Consider the following 20,874-nt stretch of genomic DNA (forward strand, 5'->3'; position numbering starts at 1 on the left):
TAATTTCCATTCATAAAAATTTTTTGTTGACAGTCGTAAACCACAGTGAAAAAAATTTCGAAGAAAAAATAAACCATTTAAAGTGAACCCGGGTGCTGTTAATTTGCGTTCGTACCGTTGGTGGCCACCGGTGGCATCCGAGCACGATGGAAATTTGTCGAACCTGTATGAATGCGAACCGAGACGAGCGGCACCAGCAGCTCGTTCCGATCTACTCCAAGCTGGACGATGCCTTCATAGCGAACATCATCATGGAGTGCACGGCCATCCAGGTTAGTCCGTCTGAAGTTGAGTATGTTTAGTTTAAGTTGGTTGAGGACGGAGTAAATTACGATATTTCCATCATCGAAGTACTTCGGCGAAGAAATTGTAATGGGGGGGACATTAATTTTCTGTTATGTAGATCATAGCCATTGTTTGTACTTATTATTTGCTTTTTGGTTAGTGTCGAAAAACTTGCATAATAAATACAAAGGGACTATTTGCAATTATGACAGTTTTGAGTTCACAGCTGCCAAATTGTTTGTGACATTCTTTTATGGCGGTGAGCTCCGAACACTTCAATCAGGGATTGCACTACTGCTTGATTTAACTTGATTGAACTGTTAACTAAGTGCATATTGTCAAAGCCACTAGCCCTTATTTACTGCAGTAATAGATGTCACTGCGAACAGAAAGAAGAAGCAGAACTGTTGATTAGGTAGTCAGAAGACAACTTTGCGACAATCTAAAAATACGCTGGCTGCAAAAATGGCTGCGGCTGCGATACGATTAGAGCTACTCTAGAAGTTACTCCAACAGTATGATCATGAAGCTTTTTTTCAGATAAATTAACTATCTAATCAAGTTTGTAGGTGTTGAACTGTCCAGAGATCGATCACCAGGAATAAATATATATATATATATATATCGTAAGGATGAATTCAGAAAGCTTCAAAAGCAATTCTAAAGTAGCTCAAGAGCAGGCTCAACTGCCTTCAAGGGCATGTATAAATATCATAACCCTAATTGCTCCTGAATGGCTGAGGTTGTATATATATACGATCCAATAAACATTGGAGGCAGAAGAAATTCTTATACAGGCAAAAATATACTTCTTCAGATTAAAAAAAATGATTATTTAGCCTTTAATCAGCACAAATTGTTTGTTGAGGAACATCATTCAGGTAACGATCAAGTTTCTGCAACATTTTTTGACCGATAGAAAAAGCCGTCAAAAGGAAGGATAACTCTAAAACTATTTAAGACCACATCCAAAAGTCATCAAATTCATGAACAGAGATCTTTTAGAACAAGTTCAGAGGACCTAAAAGTTCAGTAAAGATGGCTTGAAAAACAAGCTCGACGATCTAGCTTCAAGGACCTGTACGCATATCATTGCTGTGAAGTTCAGAGGTCTCCAAGATCCAGTTCAACAGTTCTAAAGGCAAATTAAAAGAATTTCTAGGATATATCTTGTGGACTTCCTAGCTAAGTCATGCGTACTTCATGGACCTATGAAAAGGACTTTAAGCACAACTTACTGGAAAATACGTTTTACATTGAGAGACTTTCATCAACAAGTTTAAAGATCTACAAGGGTCCGTTTTCGAAACCGGAAAGGAGTGCAATAGGAAAGTTCAGATGTCCTTGAGAGCTAATGCAAAGATTTTCAAGGGCATGTCCACAAACTTTCACCAGAAAGACCCAACATTTTCAATGCCTACACACTTAGAAAAATTCTTGTAAATTTAGGTGCTCTGAGACTGACATATACGAGCGTCAATTTTGACATAAAATTGAGTCATAATAGACGTGAAATTCAGCTCAATCAAACGTACTTTTCGTCGAGTATCGAATTTTTCAGTCTTGGAGCACATAATTTTCCATGACATGTTTGTTTACGTCTCATCCTTTATGTCAAAGATGGATTTCGTCACGTGTAAAATTAGTTATTTCTAAGTGTGTAGTGCCTCAACGGGTATATTCTGAGGTTTGCAAAGCATTTAAAGTAGTTCAAGGGTTGTGAGACAAAAGGACGAAGGGCAAAAGCTTGAAGGTCAAAAGGTTTAATATGCATGTCGAATTTGATAAAAAGTTGAGTAAACAAAACGTCGAAATGGACAAAAGGTTGAATGGAAAAAAAAGTCGAAGGTTCAAAAGGTTGAAATGGGCAAACGGTTCAAAAGTTTAAATCGCATTAAGCTGAAAGGGGAACTCATTAATTTTCAAAAATTCAAAAGCAATTTCTTCGTTCAAAACCAAAATTACGTTCATGAAAATGTGTTTATTGCATTCTACTTGCCAACCAGAACACAGTGAAAACATTTTCATTGACAGTATTTCGGCATAAACTTTGAAAACTAATGACGACCCCTTTCCCCTTAAATGGATCAAACATAAAAATAAAATAAAAGGTCCGGAAGACAAGCAAGTAAATCAACCCCACCCTCAAGCTCCTCCTATCCTTCGACAATGTACCCCTATAACCTCGGGTAAGCCACGAGTATTCGACCCAACTCCTACTAGACATAGAAATAAGAGAATTTTGTTAAAAACAATTAACAATGAATTGTTGGCTCCGTAAAGTTAACGCGATTGAGCCTTTCAAATAAATGACCTAGATAAAAAAAGCAAATCAAGCTTAAGCTTTGAGTAACATGATTGAAATACTCGAAAGTAATTTCTCTCTCTTGGAGTTAACTCCTTTAAAATATGAGAAGTTCTTTGAAACACAAAAGCTGCTAAAGAATCCAGCTGGAAGTGCTGAAAGTTACTTCTCATTCTTGAAATTCACCCCTTTTTTGTAACATAAAAGCTACTGAACACTCCAACTTAGAGTGCTGGAAATTACTTTCTATCTTTTCCATTCGACCTTTTGTCCATTTCGTCATTTTGTTCATTCGACTTTTTGTCCATTCGATCTTTTGTCCAATTTGACCTTTTGTCCGTTCGACCTTTTGTCCATTCGTCCTATTGTCTATTCGACCTTTTTTCCATTCGATATTTTGTTCAAGACAACCTTTTGTCCATCGGATCTATTTTCCACTCGATATTTTGGCAATTTCGACCATTTGTCCATTTTGACCATTATGTTAAGCGACCTTTTGTCCGTTCGACCTATTGTACATTCGACCTTTTGTCCTTCAACCTTTTACCATGCATTCCCTTCAATGGAAAGTCGAAAGAACATCGAGCGCTTATAAACAGGACCATCCTGGTGTGTTCTGAGATCTGCAAGGAATTGACTAGTTCAGAAATTATAACAGATGACTTCGAGAGCAAATTCAGAATCATCCAAGGGCATGCTCAGTAACCTTCATCAAAAATCAGAGATCTTGAGAGGACCTCAACACCAACGTGGGTTTTTAAAGAGCGTAAAGATGCTTAAGTGCACGCAAGAGACTTTCAAGCACAAGTAAAGAAACTTGGGTACTTCAACATACTCGTATTCAAGGGTCAGTTCAGTTCGAAAGCAAATTTAGAGGCATTCCAAGGAATGCCCGGAAATTCTCAACGTGATGACCAAAGACCTTCGGTTTATTCTGAGCATTTCAAATAGGAATGCAAGGGCAAGTCTATAGATTTTCGAGGGAAATTTCTGACTTGAAAAGCAATTTCAGAAACCTTGAAAGGCATGTCCAGAAACCTTCAACGAAAAATATAGAGATCTTCATACGCTCGTAGAGAGGACCTCAACGGTACAATAACAAGTTTTCATTCATTTATTCGAAAGTACACGAACATGTTCAGTGATTTCCAATGGAAAGTTCGGATATCTTCGTGAGTGAATTCAGAGACTTGCAAGGGCAGAAACCTGCCACGAAACGACCACGGATCGTTAAGAGCTCATTGGGATGACTTGAGGTCTGATACCCTAGTAGCACGCTTGTCACAAATCAATTGTAGAAACTTATATACGACTTATTTCAGTCATAAACAAGTTACTGTAGCTTATTGTGATGAAAGAGTGCTACTCGGGTTTATTCTAAGGAGTTCAAAGACTCTATGAGCATCTGGACATGGTTCTGGACAGATCTTTAAGGGACTTTAAAGGGTAAGTCCAGAAACATGCAACGAAAATTCCAGGCACCTTCAAGTGCCTTTTGGAAGTTCCCAATAGCAGATTCTAAAAATTCTAAAAAGGAAAAGTCCGATGGTCGTTGGGATTTTCTGAGTCTAAAAATGTCTGGGCCCGTCTTCTCACAGAACGGAAGTATCCTCCGTAAGGCATCATCGTTTCTTGTTAATGTTTGTGATAAGTCATGGATATTTCAGAAACAAGCCTACATGGCATCATGTACCTCTTAAAATTACTATAAGGAAACGTTCAGCCACCTTCCAGAGTAAATCAGCAGGAGAAGTTCTTCAAATGATTTTCAAGAATACTGTTCAGATAACTTCAACAGCTCCATGATTTCAACAGCAGAGTCCGAGCTCTTCAAAGGCAAATCAATAGATCTTCATTTGCATGGCCTGAAGATTTTCAAAGTATGGCCACATCTTCAAAGGCAAGCCCAGATATCTAGCAGCTCAAGTCCAGACATCTTCAAGGGTAAGTTCATTGGTACTCAAAAATAAGTATTCTGAATCCTTGGGATTCAAATCGTGCCCCAAGGAACACCAATTTCTGTGGGTGTACGTACAAGCGAACATGAGATCAGCGAACTTGTGACTCGACGTGGTTCACAGTCCGGAAAACACTGTTCATCTAGGAGATAATCATTGACTTCAAAAGACCCAGAGGGTTACTTATGATATTTCTCATCGAAAAAAATTCACAACTTGACGTGAAGTTTAGATGTTTTCAAAGACACTCTTCAAGAATTATTTCAGGTGTCTTCATGGTGAAGTTCAGAGCCCTTTGTGAGCATGTTCAATGGATAGCTCAAAGTGCTATTAAAGAATATTCAACTATCTTCGTAAGCAATTTCGGGCATCTTTAACGCATAAACAAAATACTTCAAGCAAAACCCTAAAGGGGTAATCTTTGGAATCGGAATACTTTCAAATTCAACCTAACCAGTTTGTTTAAAAAAGGCCAACAAACCCAGTCAACCTACCATCTTTCCTCCCATCCCCAGATCTTTGAAAACGATGGCCTCCCGGCCCAAATTTGCACCGGATGCATCGAGACTCTGAAACTGTTGGTAGCTTTTGTGAAAACCGCTCGCGACTGCGATCTCCAGCTGCGACAAATTTGCAAATCGGAAATCAGCCCGGATCAGAAGCCCAGTCAGGGTGGTTGCACGAACGATGTCATCGCAATGGAAAACGAAACGGATGTGTTTCAGTTTACCGAGGTGAAGGTCGAACCATTGGAAGGGCTGGCCGATGAAAGCGTCGCGGGCTTGGAACAGGAAGAAATAGGTACGGCATTCAGTGACAGTGATCAGGATGCTGCCATCGAAAGTGGAGATGATGATTCGCAGCGTAGTTCCGGCAGTGATGGCAGTGACAGCGAAAGCGATTGGAAGGCAAGTGATGACGACGAGGTTGATCGGAAGGTACCGAAGAAGCGCGGGCGGAAAGCGAAGCCGAAAATGAAGAACACAGACGAAAGGCCTTTGCTGAACAAACGTCGCCGCAAGGATGAAGATGATCTGGCGATGAACGAATATGAACAAGAACTATACACGGTTATCGAGGTCAAGAGAGGAAGTCACATCTGCTGCGGCTGCATGCTGTTGTTCGATTCGGCTCAAGAACTCGAAACGCATCGAAGTAAGTTTCATGTTCGAAAAAGAGAATCTACCACCAAACCGACAACCAAAGTACTGTGCGACGGGTGTCTACGCAAGTACAAGTCTAAGCGCCGCGTCAACTATCACAAGGAACGCATGAGGCAGTTGAAAATCATTTGGGAATGCAACAAGTGCAAGAATCGATTCAGCGAAGCAACCCGACGACGCAACCATTCCAGAAAGCACCCTCGGAAATTGGGACCCACAGCGGTTGTGGCCCCGATCAAGGCAGCGATCCAACAGGAACTCGGATGGATCTGCTGTGCGCAGGCTTGCGGTCTATCGTTCCCCTCTGAAAAGGATATGATCGAACATGCACACAAAGCGCATCAAATCAACAAACAGGAAGCTGAATTGGAAGAGAACCAGGATAGGCCGGTTCAGTGTCAGGTGTGCTACCGGCGGTTCCATGACAAGAATGGACTGATAAATCACCAACAACGGCTGTACAAGTTGCAAAAGTTCCAATGTGCACTCTGTGGACTGCAGTTCAACAGCGGCGTACGCCTTTCGGAGCATGAATTGACCCACCAAAATGATAAGCCCTTCAAGTGTGACGTTTGCGATAAGACTTTTACGCAAAAAGGCAACTTGAAAACACACATGACAATTCACTCGCTTGAGAAGCCGTATCAGGTTGGTATTGCTAGTATTAACGCTCGTAATTTGTGAAATAATTGAGTTTTTCTCAACACACAGTGTACCGTTTGCGGAATGTCGTTCCGTCAGAAGGGTGGCTTGAAGGCTCACATGTCCAACCATGTGGAGAATCCACAGTTCAAGTGTGAGGTAAGTGCGAGTGTGAGTAATCTTCAGAGAAAACTGACAAACTAAGCACTGATTTTGTTTTGAATTTAGGTCTGTTCGAAGCTGTTCAAGGCAAAGTTGCATCTGCGCTATCATATGCGTATTCATAGTGGCGAACGACCTTTCCCCTGTCGGCACTGTGATAAGGCGTTCTCCGATTTTACGAACCGAATGAGACACGAAATGAGTCATACTGGTAAGTGTAAAAATTGTTAAAATTTACCCAGATTCGTCTCTTGCTTTTCTGAACGCTCGTTCAAGTCTCCAAAACTGAGTTGGGCACGAGAGGCTCTAGTGCTGGTCGTCGCGCTTAGCCACAGCGCAGGAAGGTTGCTAATAGCCTTCCACATAGCTCGGCCGTTAGGTTTGCTTCCATTGTGGTAAGGTAAGAATTCGGTAATACTGGGTAGCTTACTCAAGGTGATGCTACAAAATCTAAGTTATTGCAGGTGCGGTTAATCGCAACCCTTTCCTTCCCGCAAGGATTTTCGTCATTTAAAAATAGAAATATTGGTTTCAAATCAATCCTCCAAGACAAAATGTGTTTAATTTTACTCAAGTTTATGGATTCTGCTGAAAACTTAGATTTTTATGGTGGATCACCTGTGATCCATTGGGAAGATGATTGCACTGTGGAGCAATATTCACGTTTCATGTATCACTTTATTTGATTTCAAATGTTTACATTTCCTTTGTAGGGGAAAACAGCCCAAAATGCACCCCGGGCCAAATCGGCCGCTGCCATTTTTCAAAGCATTCCCATTTTTATGTGGACTACGTCTTACGGGAAGATAAAATTGCGACCGTCACGAAAAGGCGTTAGGTCTTGACGCTTATAACTTTGTCATTTATAGATGAAATTCTAATTCTAATTCTCCAAGTGGTACAACATTGGTCTTCACAGCAATTTTTTGTTATGTGCAGATGTTTCATATGCAAAGGACTTGCTTACTCGGCGCTTATTCATTGTTAATGTTCATGCACCAAATAAGACCGCCGCCACCCATCTATCCCGTATTGGAACTTTACTGGGTCGTGGCTGGTGATTTTAATAGCCATTTTGTCTGTCTTATGAGGACTCCTCTGAGGCTGAAAGGAAGCTGTTGGGTAGAACTTTCTGTCATGATAAGACAAATGCAAATGGCAAACAGTTTCCATGTTATACGGCACTCAGACTATTCAGGTATTCTGACAAAGTATAGTCGAAAGTCATTGCGCAATTATGAGAGGCAGATCGTGCGAGGGATTGCTATTTTTTGCTATTTTGAGGATGGGTACGTCGATCCATGGACATATCTCTTAGTAAACGAAGGATAATAAAAAAGTTCGTGCTCATCAGCTTCGTTACTGGGATCATTTCATGCGGCGTCCATCAAACCATACCCTGTGAGCAGCATCGAATTTATTTGCCCGTCGTTTACGACCCTGTCGTTCGTCGTTCACCTGGTGGGATTCAATATTAAACACTATGAAGAGGTATGGTGCTCTGTATTATGCAGACTGGGAGGAACTTGCCAAGGACAAAGGAAAGTTAAACAAGAAAATTGACGAAATTTATACAAAGGAAGAATCCACTGATGAATCTGATCCTGAAGGGTGATATTTCCACTGTAACATTGTTTCTGATTAATAAAACTAGTCATGGACCCATGCCAAAGACAAACAATCACTTCAATCATCGATCTTTCACGAACAACAACACACCCACGCAACCCATCTAGATTTTCAGGAAAAGTGAGCTTCTCCTACCAATCCGCCAGAACCCAACTTTGAAAGTCCCTGTCCACACCCGGTACTCTGGCTTCCTCACTTTCTGCAAATGAACGAGTGTCAGGCTCATACACGTTCAGTACCTCACGTCCTCATAGGAATCGAAAACTTCATCCTGTAGCAGTACTCTAATTAGATATTAAATTAATGTAGCATGAAGTTCAAATGCTACAAATGTTCACTGTTACTATTCGAAACGACACGCACTATCCCAGTTCACTTGTATGCAACTGGTTAACTCATATCAAGAGTAAATTACCCCTGCATGAAATTTCACTCATTATTTTGTTCATCCGCTCACTAGGCGCGTAAGTTTTCTCATTTGAGGGGCATGAAATTTGAGTATAATCTCCCAGTAGGATTACTTGTCGTAGGAAATTTAATAATAAGAAAAACACTTTAAGTTAAAGATTGGAATGAGCTAGACAGATGCGGGATACTTGGGAGGAAAAGAGATAGTATCTCTGATCGAATCGGAAGGTAATCGGAGATCGCCTTTTGATAAGATCGTTTTTTCGGTTTCCGGAACGAAGGCCAAGAATTGTTTTAGCGGCCTTTCTGAGGAATCCCAAGTTCTTTCTCTTCCACTTTAATCCAACCTGTGGAAGAGGCAGGACTGTGAAGTTTATTTGTATAGTTTCGCGGTGTGTTTGTAGAGGTATTTAAAATGTGAGAAGTGTCTTTAAGTTCAGTGTAATTAATTGTTCGTTAATTTCTTTGATTAGGTGTAGCTACTGTTGATTTAAAGGGTGATACGGTCAAAATTTGGTCAAGGGAAAACGCGTGTAAATCGGTGAAATCGTTTATTTAAAAAATCAAATTAAATTTCTTTTTCAAGTTCAATTAGTATAAAATTCAGGAAAAATATTCAGTTAGGCTTCCGCTTTTCCAAATCCGAATTGCCGGGCCTTACGCTTGACCCCTGCCATCAGATTTTGTACAGCCACCTTGTCCACCTTCTTCGCTGCAGAAAGCCAGTTTGCCTTGAACTGCTGCTCGCCCTTAGCAGTTTTTTTGGTCTTCTTTAGGTTCCGCTTGACAATAGCCCAGTATTTCTCAATTGGGCGGAGCTCTGGCGTGTTGGGAGGGTTCTTGTCCTTGGGAACCACCTGCACGTTGTTGGCGGCGTACCACTCCATGGCCTTTTTACCGTAATGGCAAGATGCCAAATCCGGCCAAAACAGTACGGAACAACCGTGTTTCTTCAGGAAAGGCAGCAGACGTTTATTCAAACACTCTTTCACGTAAATTTCTTGGTTGACAGTCCCGGAAGCTATGAAAATGCTGCTTTTCAAGCCACAGGTACAGATGGCTTGCCAAACCAGATATTTCTTTGCGAACTTTGACAGTTTTATGTGCTTGAAAACATCTGCTACCTTTCCCCTTCCTTTTGCCGTATAAAACTCCTGTCCCGGAAGCTGCTTGTAGTCGGCTTTGACGTAGGTTTCGTCGTCCATTACCACGCAGTCAAACTTCGTCAGCATCGTCGTGTACAGCCTCCGGGATCGCGCTTTGGCCGTCGTATTTTGTTTATTATCGCGATTTGGAGTCACTACCTTCTTGTAAGTCGATAGTCCGGCTCGTTTTTTGGCTCGATGCACGGTTGTAGACGATACACCCAGCTTATTTGCGGCATCTCGGAGAGAGAGGTTAGGGTTTTGCTTGAAACTACCGGCAACTCTCTTTGTCGTCTCAGCGGCTTCCGGTTTTCGATTTCCCCCCGATCCAGACTTCCTGGCTGTCGACAAACGTTCCCCAAACACTTTAATTACATTTGTAACGGTTGATTTGGCAACTTTTAGCGATTTTGCCAACTTTGCGTGCGAGTAGCTCGGATTTTCGCGATGCGCGAGCAAAATTTTGGTAGCTGCTCTTCTTGCTTGGACGGCATTTTGACAACTGAAGAGTGAATTCCAAAATCAAAATAGGAGCAACATTCTACACACACACACCTTCAAAATGAGGGGTGTTCAGGTTTTTTAAATGCAAAATTGAAAGAAAAACGTCAAGTTGATATTGACCAAATTTTGACCGTATCACCCTTTAGTTGAGTAGGCTAGAGCGGTACTGTGCGCGATTTTAGTTTCAAGCAAAAATGTAAATGATTTGCTATGCGGTTTTGCAACAATGCGCTCATCCAATTGTACAGCCGTTTGACGGCTTTTTGTCTCTAGTTTCGTCCCACCTCCCGCTCGGCATATCGCCCCCCCCCCCACCCCCCACCCCCAGTATTACCACTACCCTGACCCAACAAATCGGCATTAAGGCACCTAACTTCGGCCGGAGTTTGAAGAGAGTTGCGCCTTCAATATCGCGCTCCAGGTGAGCAATTTTCCCACCCACCGGGATATCACCACGAAAAGCAGTTGGTGAATTAGCGAATCAAGACTCGCACCCAATTAGGTGAGTCCTTTGTATTCCGTGCAGCGAGCGTCGCAGGGGCGACAGACGATGGTGAGGAGCAGTCCGTAAAGCAAAAGCGTGAGTAGAACCGTACAATGTCCGCATGCATGCATTAAATCTGGATGAAGCGCCAGTTATAAATAGCCATTTAGAAATCCGCACAGTTAAAGGGTGATACGGTCAAAATTTGGTCAATATCAACTTGACGTATTTCTTTCAATTTTGCATTTAAAAAACTTGAACACCCCTCATTTTGAAGGTGTGTGTGTGTGTAGAATGTTGCTCCTATTTTGATTTTGGAATTCACTCTTCAGTTGTCAAAATGCCGTCCAAGCAAGAAGAGCAGCGTATCAAAATTTTGCTCGCGCATCGCGAAAATCCGAGCTACTCGCACGCAAAGTTGGCAAAATCGCTAAAAGTTGCCAAATCAACCGTTACAAATGTAATTAAAGTGTTTGGGGAACGTTTGTCGACAGCCAGGAAGTCTGGATCGGGGGGAAATCGAAAACCGGAAGCTGCTGAGACGACAAAGAGAGTTGCTGGTAGTTTCAAGCGAAACCCTAACCTCTCTCTCCGAGATGCCGCAAATAAGCTGGGTGTATCGACTACAACCGTGCATCGAGCCAAAAAACGAGCCGGACTATCGACTTACAAGAAGGTAGTGACTCCAAATCGCGATGATAAACAAAATACGACGGCCAAAGCGCGATCCCGGAGGCTGTACACGACGATGCTGACAAAGTTTGACTGCGTGGTAATGGACGACGAAACCTACGTCAAAGCCGACTACAAGCAGCTTCAGGGACAGGAGTTTTATACGGCAAAAGGAAGGGGAAAGGTAGCAGATGTTTTCAAGCACATGAAACTGTCAAAGTTCGCAAAGAAATATCTGGTTTGGCAAGCCATCTGTACCTGTGGCTTGAAAAGCAGCATTTTCATAGCTTCCGGGACTGTTAACCAAGAAATTTACGTGAAAGAGTGTTTGAATAAACGTCTGCTGCCTTTCCTGAAGAAACACGGTTGTTCCGTACTGTTTTGGCCGGATTTGGCATCTTGCCATTACGGTAAAAAGGCCATGGAGTGGTACGCCGCCAACAACGTGCAGGTGGTTCCCAAGGACAAGAACCCTCCCAACACGCCAGAGCTCCGCCCAATTGAGAAATACTGGGCTATTGTCAAGCGGAACCTAAAGAAGACCAAAAAAACTGCTAAGGGCGAGCAGCAGTTCAAGGCAAACTGGCTTTCTGCGGCGAAGAAGGTGGACAAGGTGGCTGTACAAAATCTGATGGTAGGGGTCAAGCGTAAGGCCCGGCAATTCGGATTTGGAAAAGCGGAAGCCTAACTGAATATTTTTCTTGAATTTTATACTAATTGAACTTGAAAAAGAAATTTAATTTGATTTTTTAAATAAACGATTTCACCGATTTACACGCGTTTTCCCTTGACCAAATTTTGACCGTATCACCCTTTAGGTAGGGAATTAGAGAAAGTAAAGAGAAGAAGGGTAGGGTTCCCGAATAAAAATGTTTAGGTAATAAAATTTTCGTTCTATTAGTTTTTTTCTAAATAAGTGTTTTTTTAATTCTGCTAAATAATTGTGTTGATTGTTAGGTTAGAATTTCCCGTTCAATGAGTGCACTGGTCTGAAGAAGTTTGTCACGTTTCGTTCGTTGTTGTAGTTTTCGTTGTTTAGTTTTACTCCAAGTCGGACTGCTTGGGAATCTCAGTCCTGAAGCGTGTAGATTTTGTGTTTGGGGAAGAGCTTGGCCTGTGATGAGAACAGGTCGCCCAGTGCATTCGCTCCGGTAGAAAGACGGTTTCTGGTTAGTTTTCATTTGGTTGGATTTACTGTTTTCTTTTGAATCCCAAGTACTTAACGTCTACTAGCGCGTTCCAATCCTTTGCATTAGACTGAACTCGCCCTGGGGTTTTGAGTTTGCCGGGAATCCGAAACGACAATTGGTCCTCTATGGAGGTGGCGCTTAAGCCATTTGTTTAAAACCAATTCTCGGAACACTCTAGTAGACCGATTTCGGCTAGCCAACTTTATGCCGGCTACAATCCACTCTAAAGACCCACGCTCATTAGATCCGGATCGGACGCGTTGCGGCAAAGTGACAGCTAAATCTATTGTCTAACTGTCAAATTTACGTCAACGCAACGCAAACGGATCTAATGTGTGTGGCCCTTAAGCATGGATTGTATCCAGCCAAACTGCAGGACTCTCCGCTGTAACTCCCTGCCATTAATTCAAATGATAGCACAAGAATCCGTAGGGTAGAGTGCTACTTTGTCGTAATCACCCATTTTCGTTCTATCGATCAGAAAAGATCAATAATATCAATGATTTCACCGTGTACAAATCAATAATAGGTTTGTTCAGATGCGTTACTTCATTTGCTACAACATAAATCCTATTATAGAGCGCATTGTATGAATATTTACGCTCATTATTCTCAAAACAAAAGAAGCGCTCCTAGCGAATCCCCTTTTTCTACGTTTATGCGTAGGACGAAGAAAATCTAATAGCGTTTCAATGCGTTAGGACGGAATTGAAACTCGTAGAACGAATTTAGAATCAAGAAGCAGTATTAGATTTTAAACAATATCTCAACATTTTGTAACTCTTTATCAAATCCAACGGTACTTATGGAAATGTGAATAAGTTTAAAAGTCATCTTTGACAGAAATATTCCATTTTTTTTTGTTTAAACTCGTTTAGAAAAGAGAGGTAAAGCGCGAGGTAGGACGGAAATTAGATCAAAAACCCTTCCCAGTCAAAACAACCCGGCTGCACTGCATCTATTTGTTACCATTTTGTGTTCTCTGGTTGAAAGCACTACAATTATATAGAAAATTATGAATTTAATTAAGAAAAACAAACCATCGATTCAAAGGCGTCGCGGGCCTCATTTGTTTACCTGTGCACCAAACTTGGTTCGTTATAGCTTACCACCACATATTAGTTTTTGTTTTATTTTTCAATGCTCCATGTATTCGAGGGACCTATTCTCAATTATTATATTTATCATTACCTAACGAAACATTTGAAGGGCCTATCATCTTGTGTAAACAAAACTTGTATGGCCCTTTTCACGCTAACCGAAGTAGGAAGAATTGCAAAACTTAACTAATTCTCGTGTTTATCACAAGGCTAACTCTTTCGACTGAAGTGTAATGAAGAATATCCCTCAAACACTTCCGAAAACGTTTTTTGATACAAAACATTGTCAAAATCTAGAGAAATTTCATGAAGTCCCCTGAGTAGCAAACTTGAATTAATCAACTCTTTATTCATCAGAATAACACTATCAGAATGAAACAGGGGAAGCTCGTAAGCTGTCAATTTGACAGCTTACAGTGTCAAAGGCGCACCCGTGCAACTATCGGTAATTGAGAGATTCACATCTGACAAGAGAATGAGAGCGAGCTTCTGCGCTCTCTTTCTCCATTACTCTCTTTGCCTGCAGTCAAATATCCAAGTGCACAGCGAGAAATGCACGCTTTAGGCACCCATACATCACAAATGTTCTTCTAATTTAAACTCACACATTCAAACCGGTCTGCAAGTATGATAACGTCCAAAGCGTACCAGACTGCTGTTTCCGTGTTGCTCCCGTTTGACGCATGGCTGCTGAATGTTTCAATTACAACTAGTGGTGCAAGCCGCCATGTATTTCGGAAAATTTGTGGTATGTTTCAAGAGGTGATAGAAGGTCTGCTTGGCTTACATCAGGCATTTGACCATTCACAAACTTACCACCCGCCTCCCAAAAAAGCTCGCTTTTAGGTGCAATATTTAACGAGTTTTGTCATGGTAGTGATATCGACATGCTTAGAAATCAATGCATTAGGGATTAGGCAGACCATCCGAACTGAATTCAATCCCTTTTGAAGCAACCCAGGGTCGAAGATTTAATTGAGCCACTTGTGGTCTGGAGTAAAGAAGTACAGCTATATATAATGGGACCATAAAATCTATACAAATCTAATCACTTTTCTTTAAATCATTTACACCTGTGTCGTGCACAGGTTGCACATGTGGACGCGACGCCACTGCATCGATTCTAGTGACTGCATCTTGTCAAATTCTGCAATCAAACATACAAAACAAGAATCTTATCGATGTCAAAAGGAGAAAATAACCAAAGCTATAGCTTTTTCTAATAAAAAATCTATGTGAATATCACTGTGAATGGTAATAAATTGACATTTCATGTTTTTGTGCTCGATACAGTGCTGCTAGTTTCTATTCTTCGTAAATCTATGGTTTTGAGAAGCACACAGCGCTCTTGAAATCACCCGCGAGCGCGTTTTACTAACAGAAGTAAAGGGACAATCAGCATGGACAGCCGTACATTCAAACCGGTCGAAGGTTGCAGCAGAACTCAGTTGTTGTTAAACATGTTTGGGCGATTTAATGATGGTGTATTCTTAACGTAAAATGAACTAAACGGGGATTTTACTCAACATAAATAATTGAATGGATCAATGTATCGATCATAATCATATTTAACGTCGGTCTCTGTTCCGCAATCAAGTGCCAATCTCCGACGGACATCGATTGCCATTCATTGACGGCAATCGAATGTGCAGGAAGACAGCTTCCACACCTGCGTAGGATATCACACCCAAGCATCAACACACATGGGCCGGGACCAACGGCTTTACTGACCAGAGATTTTCATGCCTCAAAAAAATCCAACCGACCTAGGCTGGGATTGAACTTAGACACATTGGGGTGAGAAAGCAGTCACGCTTACCACTACACCATCGGTGCCGGCTATATTGCTACAGCTTCAATCAAAAATTAAATTAATACTTGAAAACTTGCTCGGCTTTTATCCATTTGTTTACATTTTGCAATTTTCGCCCTAATTACAATCTCGCTCTCTCTTTTGTGGAGAATCGATCGGATGATATAGGGCAAATGTGGAATGAGCAGGGTGACTAGTGGACCGGGAAATCTGGAAAAAGCCTGGAATTCGAAGTCACCGGAAAAGAGAAGAACTCTCAGATAATTCAAAACAAGACAAATCTTAGGTAAATTGCTTGAGAATTCTAAAGATAATTTAATTGAATTTTAAATAGAATTATGGAAGGAAGTTTCTATGAAAATCGAAGGATGAATTTCATGCTGTTTTTTGATTTGATCTGCAGAGAATTTTTAAACTGTTAGGGACTCCCAGACAGAATCTCAAACTTATTTTAGAAGATATCTGAAATCATCTATATGAAGGGAAATTATTCCAAAGAAAATGCTTGAGATTATTGTAAAATCCTGCAAAGTGTTTTTAAGTAAATTTTTAAGGTAGTTGAGGTAGGGGTTTTTTTTCAGAACGCTAAAAAAGCACACACAAAAACGGGGTGCACAATTTTGCACCTATTGTATGCGAAATTTCGTAATTGATCTCGAATATTTCACGATCAGAACATTTTAGCTTCAAATCCCTCCAAACATTTCTCGGTTCATCTTTTATCAACCGATTGAGTAATTTGTTTCACTAAATATTGCATTTTTTTTTAAGATTTCATGCGTTTTGTGATGGCATGTCTATCATTTGAGAAAAATGTGATATCCCTATCACAGATTACAGATTTCAGTACCAAACACTGAAATTATCAGACGGTAAGTCCCTCCTATTTGGATAATAATAATAATAATTCTTATTATATTTCCTAGATTTTTTGCTGATGGGAGCGGGGCATAGCAAGCCGTTCCACAGGCGAATCGAATAGAAACCAAGCAATTGTGTCAGCCTCTGAGTTTTTGATGAGAAAAAATAAGATTTGTAAAATTGTCCCAGCGATAATGTTTTTCCAAATTTTTTATGTGTAGTTATTTCAGCTGTTAATCAGTTCAGAACTGTAGATAATCGAAAAATAGGACCACTCCTGATGGAAATTTGATTCATTGATACATGATGAAAAAAAAAACCAAGCGATCGATTCAATCTAAACGCACTAAAGAGTCCCAGGTAACAATTTGATGCTTAACAAGTGTTGTTTAATCGATTTTAATTCAGCCTTAGATTGAATAATTGCTGTACATAGACCACGTTAACCTTTGTTCAGCTTTTAAACATCTAAATCTGGTGATTTTAATCAGCCAAAAGCTGAACAGTATAATTATAAGTACATTATATGCTTTTTAAGGCATTACATAACAGTCTTTTCCAACCCTTGGTCAGCCTTCTAGTTTTATTTCAAAAATATTAATGGAAGACCGCTTCATATCTTATGCATTTATATGGAACTGCTTTTAATTGTTGCTGACTAATTGAATTTACATATTTATGTTGTTGATATAAGTTTAAAAATTACCTTTGGATTTTGGGATTCGAACCGGCAGTCGCTGAATCGCAGGCGTCAACCATACCTACTGGACCATTTAAGCATATGTGTGGCAAAAGGTATGACCATTAACTTGAAGCACGTCAAATTTAAGTTGAATAACAGCAACCGGAAGAGTATTATACAGCAATGCAGAATTGTAAACAACAACTAATATTTTTGAAATGCGGTCTGAAACTTCAGTGCAATATAACAGACAAAACACAGGAATACAAATGTATACTTGTCGCAGCCCACATCTACCAGCTATTCCTAAAAATCTCCTTTTCCTTGTCTCTACTGCTGCCACTGCTTGTAATTGGAAAGGTAGGCCGTGAATTTAGAAGAACTAAAATGTCGGACATGCAACGAGGGACACAGACACTGACGACATTTAACAAATCAAGCTATCAAAATATGTGTAACGCATTGCTGATTTGTGGAGTTGTGTTAAGCTTAAATAAGGCTTGTTCAATCTTTAGATCAGCTAACTTATTGAGGTTGGATTATGGGGGTACAATTCGCTTCATGCACTACTAATCAACTATATATTCAGCCTGATGTTAATCAGCTTTGTACACCTTAAATCAACCAATTATCAGATTCTGTTCTTAATGTTCAGCTTGAATTGTTACTTGTGGTGTTGCGAAACTTTTGCCGTGGGACATACTATAGTAAGCGGAACACTTTTTCATTTTTCGTGATAAATTAGCCCTATGCCTCGTTTAAACGGGGATCGAATATAGTCGCTACATTAATAGTATGGCGGATAGTATTTCGATCTATCAAAATGCGGAACCCATTCAATATATTTTAGACCAACAATTGAAAAGGTACTATCAACTTTTATAAACAAAACGTTGATTATTCTTCCTCGCCAACCGAACGCAAATTATCAGCATCATTGGATAGGGGAAACTATCCCCAACCCAAAGATGGTGTTAGTTTGCATAGGCGAGCCTTGAGTCACGAGAAAAGGGTTTCCGAAGTTTTGATCGCAATAGCTGATGTGCTCTTTTCTGTTGTTGGTCGTGATTTGCTCGATCGGTTCCGCTATTTGACAGCTCAATTAGTTCCCGAGATTCTATCCGCCGGACTATGAATATTGGCAAATCAAAGTTGGCACTCGTGGAGAATAGAAGAATTATAACAGTGATGATGGTTTCAAAATTTTCCACGGGGAAGTATACGAATGCAATCTTAAAATGCTTTTATTTTGCAAATGGAACATTTTATTTAAATCTGGTTGCTGCTACAGTGGTAGAAAAGCTCAAATCTATGTGTACACCTAAAAATCTGAAAAGAAATTAATTTTTCTGTATTATTTGTCTATTGAGTAGTCCTTAAGTTTTCTACTAACATAGCATCAACCAGATTTAAATAAAATGCTCCATTTGCAAAATAAAAGCATTTTAAGATTGCACTCGTATACCTCACCGTGTAAAATTTTGAAACCATCATCACTCTCATAGTTCTTCTATTCTCCACGAGTGGCAACTTTGATTTGCCAATAGCGACTAAAGGATCGATAGGTGAAGCCAATAGAAACTAAGCGATCGTTTCAGCCTCTGGTGGTGAATAGGGGAAGCCTAAAAAGAGTGATGATGGCTAAAATTTTCACCGAGAACCATAGGAAGAGGAAAATGTTATCACCTTTCCTGATTAATTTATCCACGGCAGGTGCTTGAAATCGCACCCCATGTGGAATATTTTGTTTTATGTATCGATTTTGCAGTGATCCAGCTGGTGCTTCCACATATATTTAATGAGAAAAATTAAGACTTAAAACTGTGCCTGCGGTAATGATCTTTTAAACATTTTATGTGTAGTTATTTGAGCTGTAAATCAGTTCAGATAAGACCACTACCGATGAAAATTTGTAAGGTGTGCAATAAAATATGCATTATTTTGAGCTTGGAAAATCTTCATTATGATGTAAACATACGGTTTGGATGACATTTCCTTTCTAAATCAACTAGCGCACTAAACATTAATGGTGCATCAAAAGAGCTATTGGATTCACCAACTTTTTGAAGGAGTTTGAACATACAACGATGCACATCCAATGTAGAGTGCATTAGGCGATTTTGAGAGGAAATGTCATCCAAACGCAATAATGCATATTTTATAGAAAAACTTGCAAGTTTCCATCGGTAGTGGTCTTATTTTACGTGTTTCTACAGATCTGAACTGATTTTCAGCTCAAATAACTACACATAAAATGTTTGGAAGATCATAATCACAGGCACAGTTTTAAGTCTTAATTTTTCTCATTAAAAATATCTGGAAGCAAAATAAAAGCATTTTAAGATTGCACTCGTATACCCCGTGGAAAATTTTGAAACCATTATCACTTTCATAGTTCTTCTATTCTCCACGAGTGCCAACTGTGATTTGCCAATAGGCTTTTTAATAGAAACTAAACGACCGATTCAACCTCTGGTGATGAATAGGAGAACGTCAAAAAGAGTGTTGTGAGCAGAAATTGTTGCCTTGAGACATAGAAAACGGAACACTTGTTTACTTTTCCTGATAAATTGATTCATCTAAGATGCTCCAAAACTTAATCTACAGTTGAAAAATTTAATTCTGTACCGTTTTTGCAAGGATCCTGGGGGGGGGGGGGGGTGGTCGGTAATCCCAAGAGTCGGGAATTAGGCATGAAACAACCCATAGTTTTAAATGTAAACATAACAATTCACAAACTGAATGAAGCTCTTAAGCGAACTTGACTCAATTGCTTTCTCAAATTATTTTTCCATCCTGCAGGCATTAAACCATACAAATGTTCATACTGTGAGAAATCCTTCATCAGAAAACGATTCCTTTTGGAGCATGAAAGCACTCATACTGGTAAGCCTAAAAATAAATTTCTCTTTTTCAAATGTCCAATTTAAAGCTATTTGCATTTTTCAAAACCCACCAACAACAGGCATTAAAATGTACAACTGCGAAGTATGCCATCAGAGTTTCGGTCAGAAAAGCTCGCTCAAAAAGCACCTGCAAACCAACCATCCTACTTTCGGAGCTGCTGGTGACTGGGGCGAGGGGAGCAGCAGCAGCAGCCATCATCATCATCATCATCATCAACCATTAATAACTATTGATTCTGCTCCCGTTTCTCCAACCGGAAGCACCAACAGCAACGGCAGCACGTTGTCCATCCAACATCACCACCACCAGCAGCAGCAGCACCTGATGCCACCGCAAACGCATCCAATCTCCCTGACCAGCCAACAGCAGCTCCAGTTGATGACCGCTTTTCATCAACCCCACTGAGGAGGTAAGAATATGACGTGGTAGCTTTTTAATTGATCTATGAAAAACCTTGTACCTCCACCGAGGTAGCAAATCGAATGAGGCGGGATTTAAATTTCCATAGAATAGCCATCTACATTGTCGAAAACAGCATCCATCAACATTTTATTCAGTAAATACATGCAATATTAAACATCGGCAGTCGATTATCGATTGGTATAATTTGTAGAGCTGAAAGAGAAAATCCGCATCCGCCGGTTTGGGTTGGGTTCCGAGCATAATACGTACCTGTGGAAGTGATAAATTTCAGGCATCGCAATAAATTCTACGATGGCTGCTAAATCGACCGCAAAAAAGGGAATGTCTTTCATAGCTTTTTATCGCATTACAACTTGTTCAACTCGAATAATGCATATACTAGATACTGAGCAGGGACGACCACAACGCTGCAGGACATCATCGCATCATGCAGTGTGCCAACTCTGCTGCACATCAAGAGCGTCATAACAAGCTTTTTCGATGACGTCAATTGCTTTTATAGTTGCTGAGCGGCTTCTCCTGTTTTGCCCTGTGAAGCAAA

General features: G+C 40.4%; 1 protein-coding gene across 1 annotated transcript; it reads left to right on the forward strand.

The window, feature by feature from the left end:
• The first annotated feature begins 22 nt into the window (after window positions 1-22).
• On the forward strand, window positions 23-20,542 carry LOC135703587 (zinc finger protein 345-like). The gene is made up of 6 exons (XM_065224843.1): window positions 23-272; window positions 5,064-6,359; window positions 6,423-6,512; window positions 6,582-6,726; window positions 19,806-19,889; window positions 19,969-20,542. Exons 1-6 carry the CDS (start codon window positions 147-149, stop codon window positions 20,313-20,315), a joined length of 2,088 nt encoding a protein of 695 aa, XP_065080915.1. The 5' UTR covers window positions 23-146; the 3' UTR covers window positions 20,316-20,542.
• The last annotated feature ends 332 nt before the right edge of the window (window positions 20,543-20,874 follow it).

Source organism: Ochlerotatus camptorhynchus, unplaced genomic scaffold, assembly GCF_037179485.1.
Source record: "Ochlerotatus camptorhynchus isolate MF236.1 unplaced genomic scaffold, CSIRO-AGI_Acam_v1.1 ptg000021l, whole genome shotgun sequence".
Taxonomy (NCBI): domain Eukaryota; kingdom Metazoa; phylum Arthropoda; class Insecta; order Diptera; family Culicidae; genus Ochlerotatus; species Ochlerotatus camptorhynchus.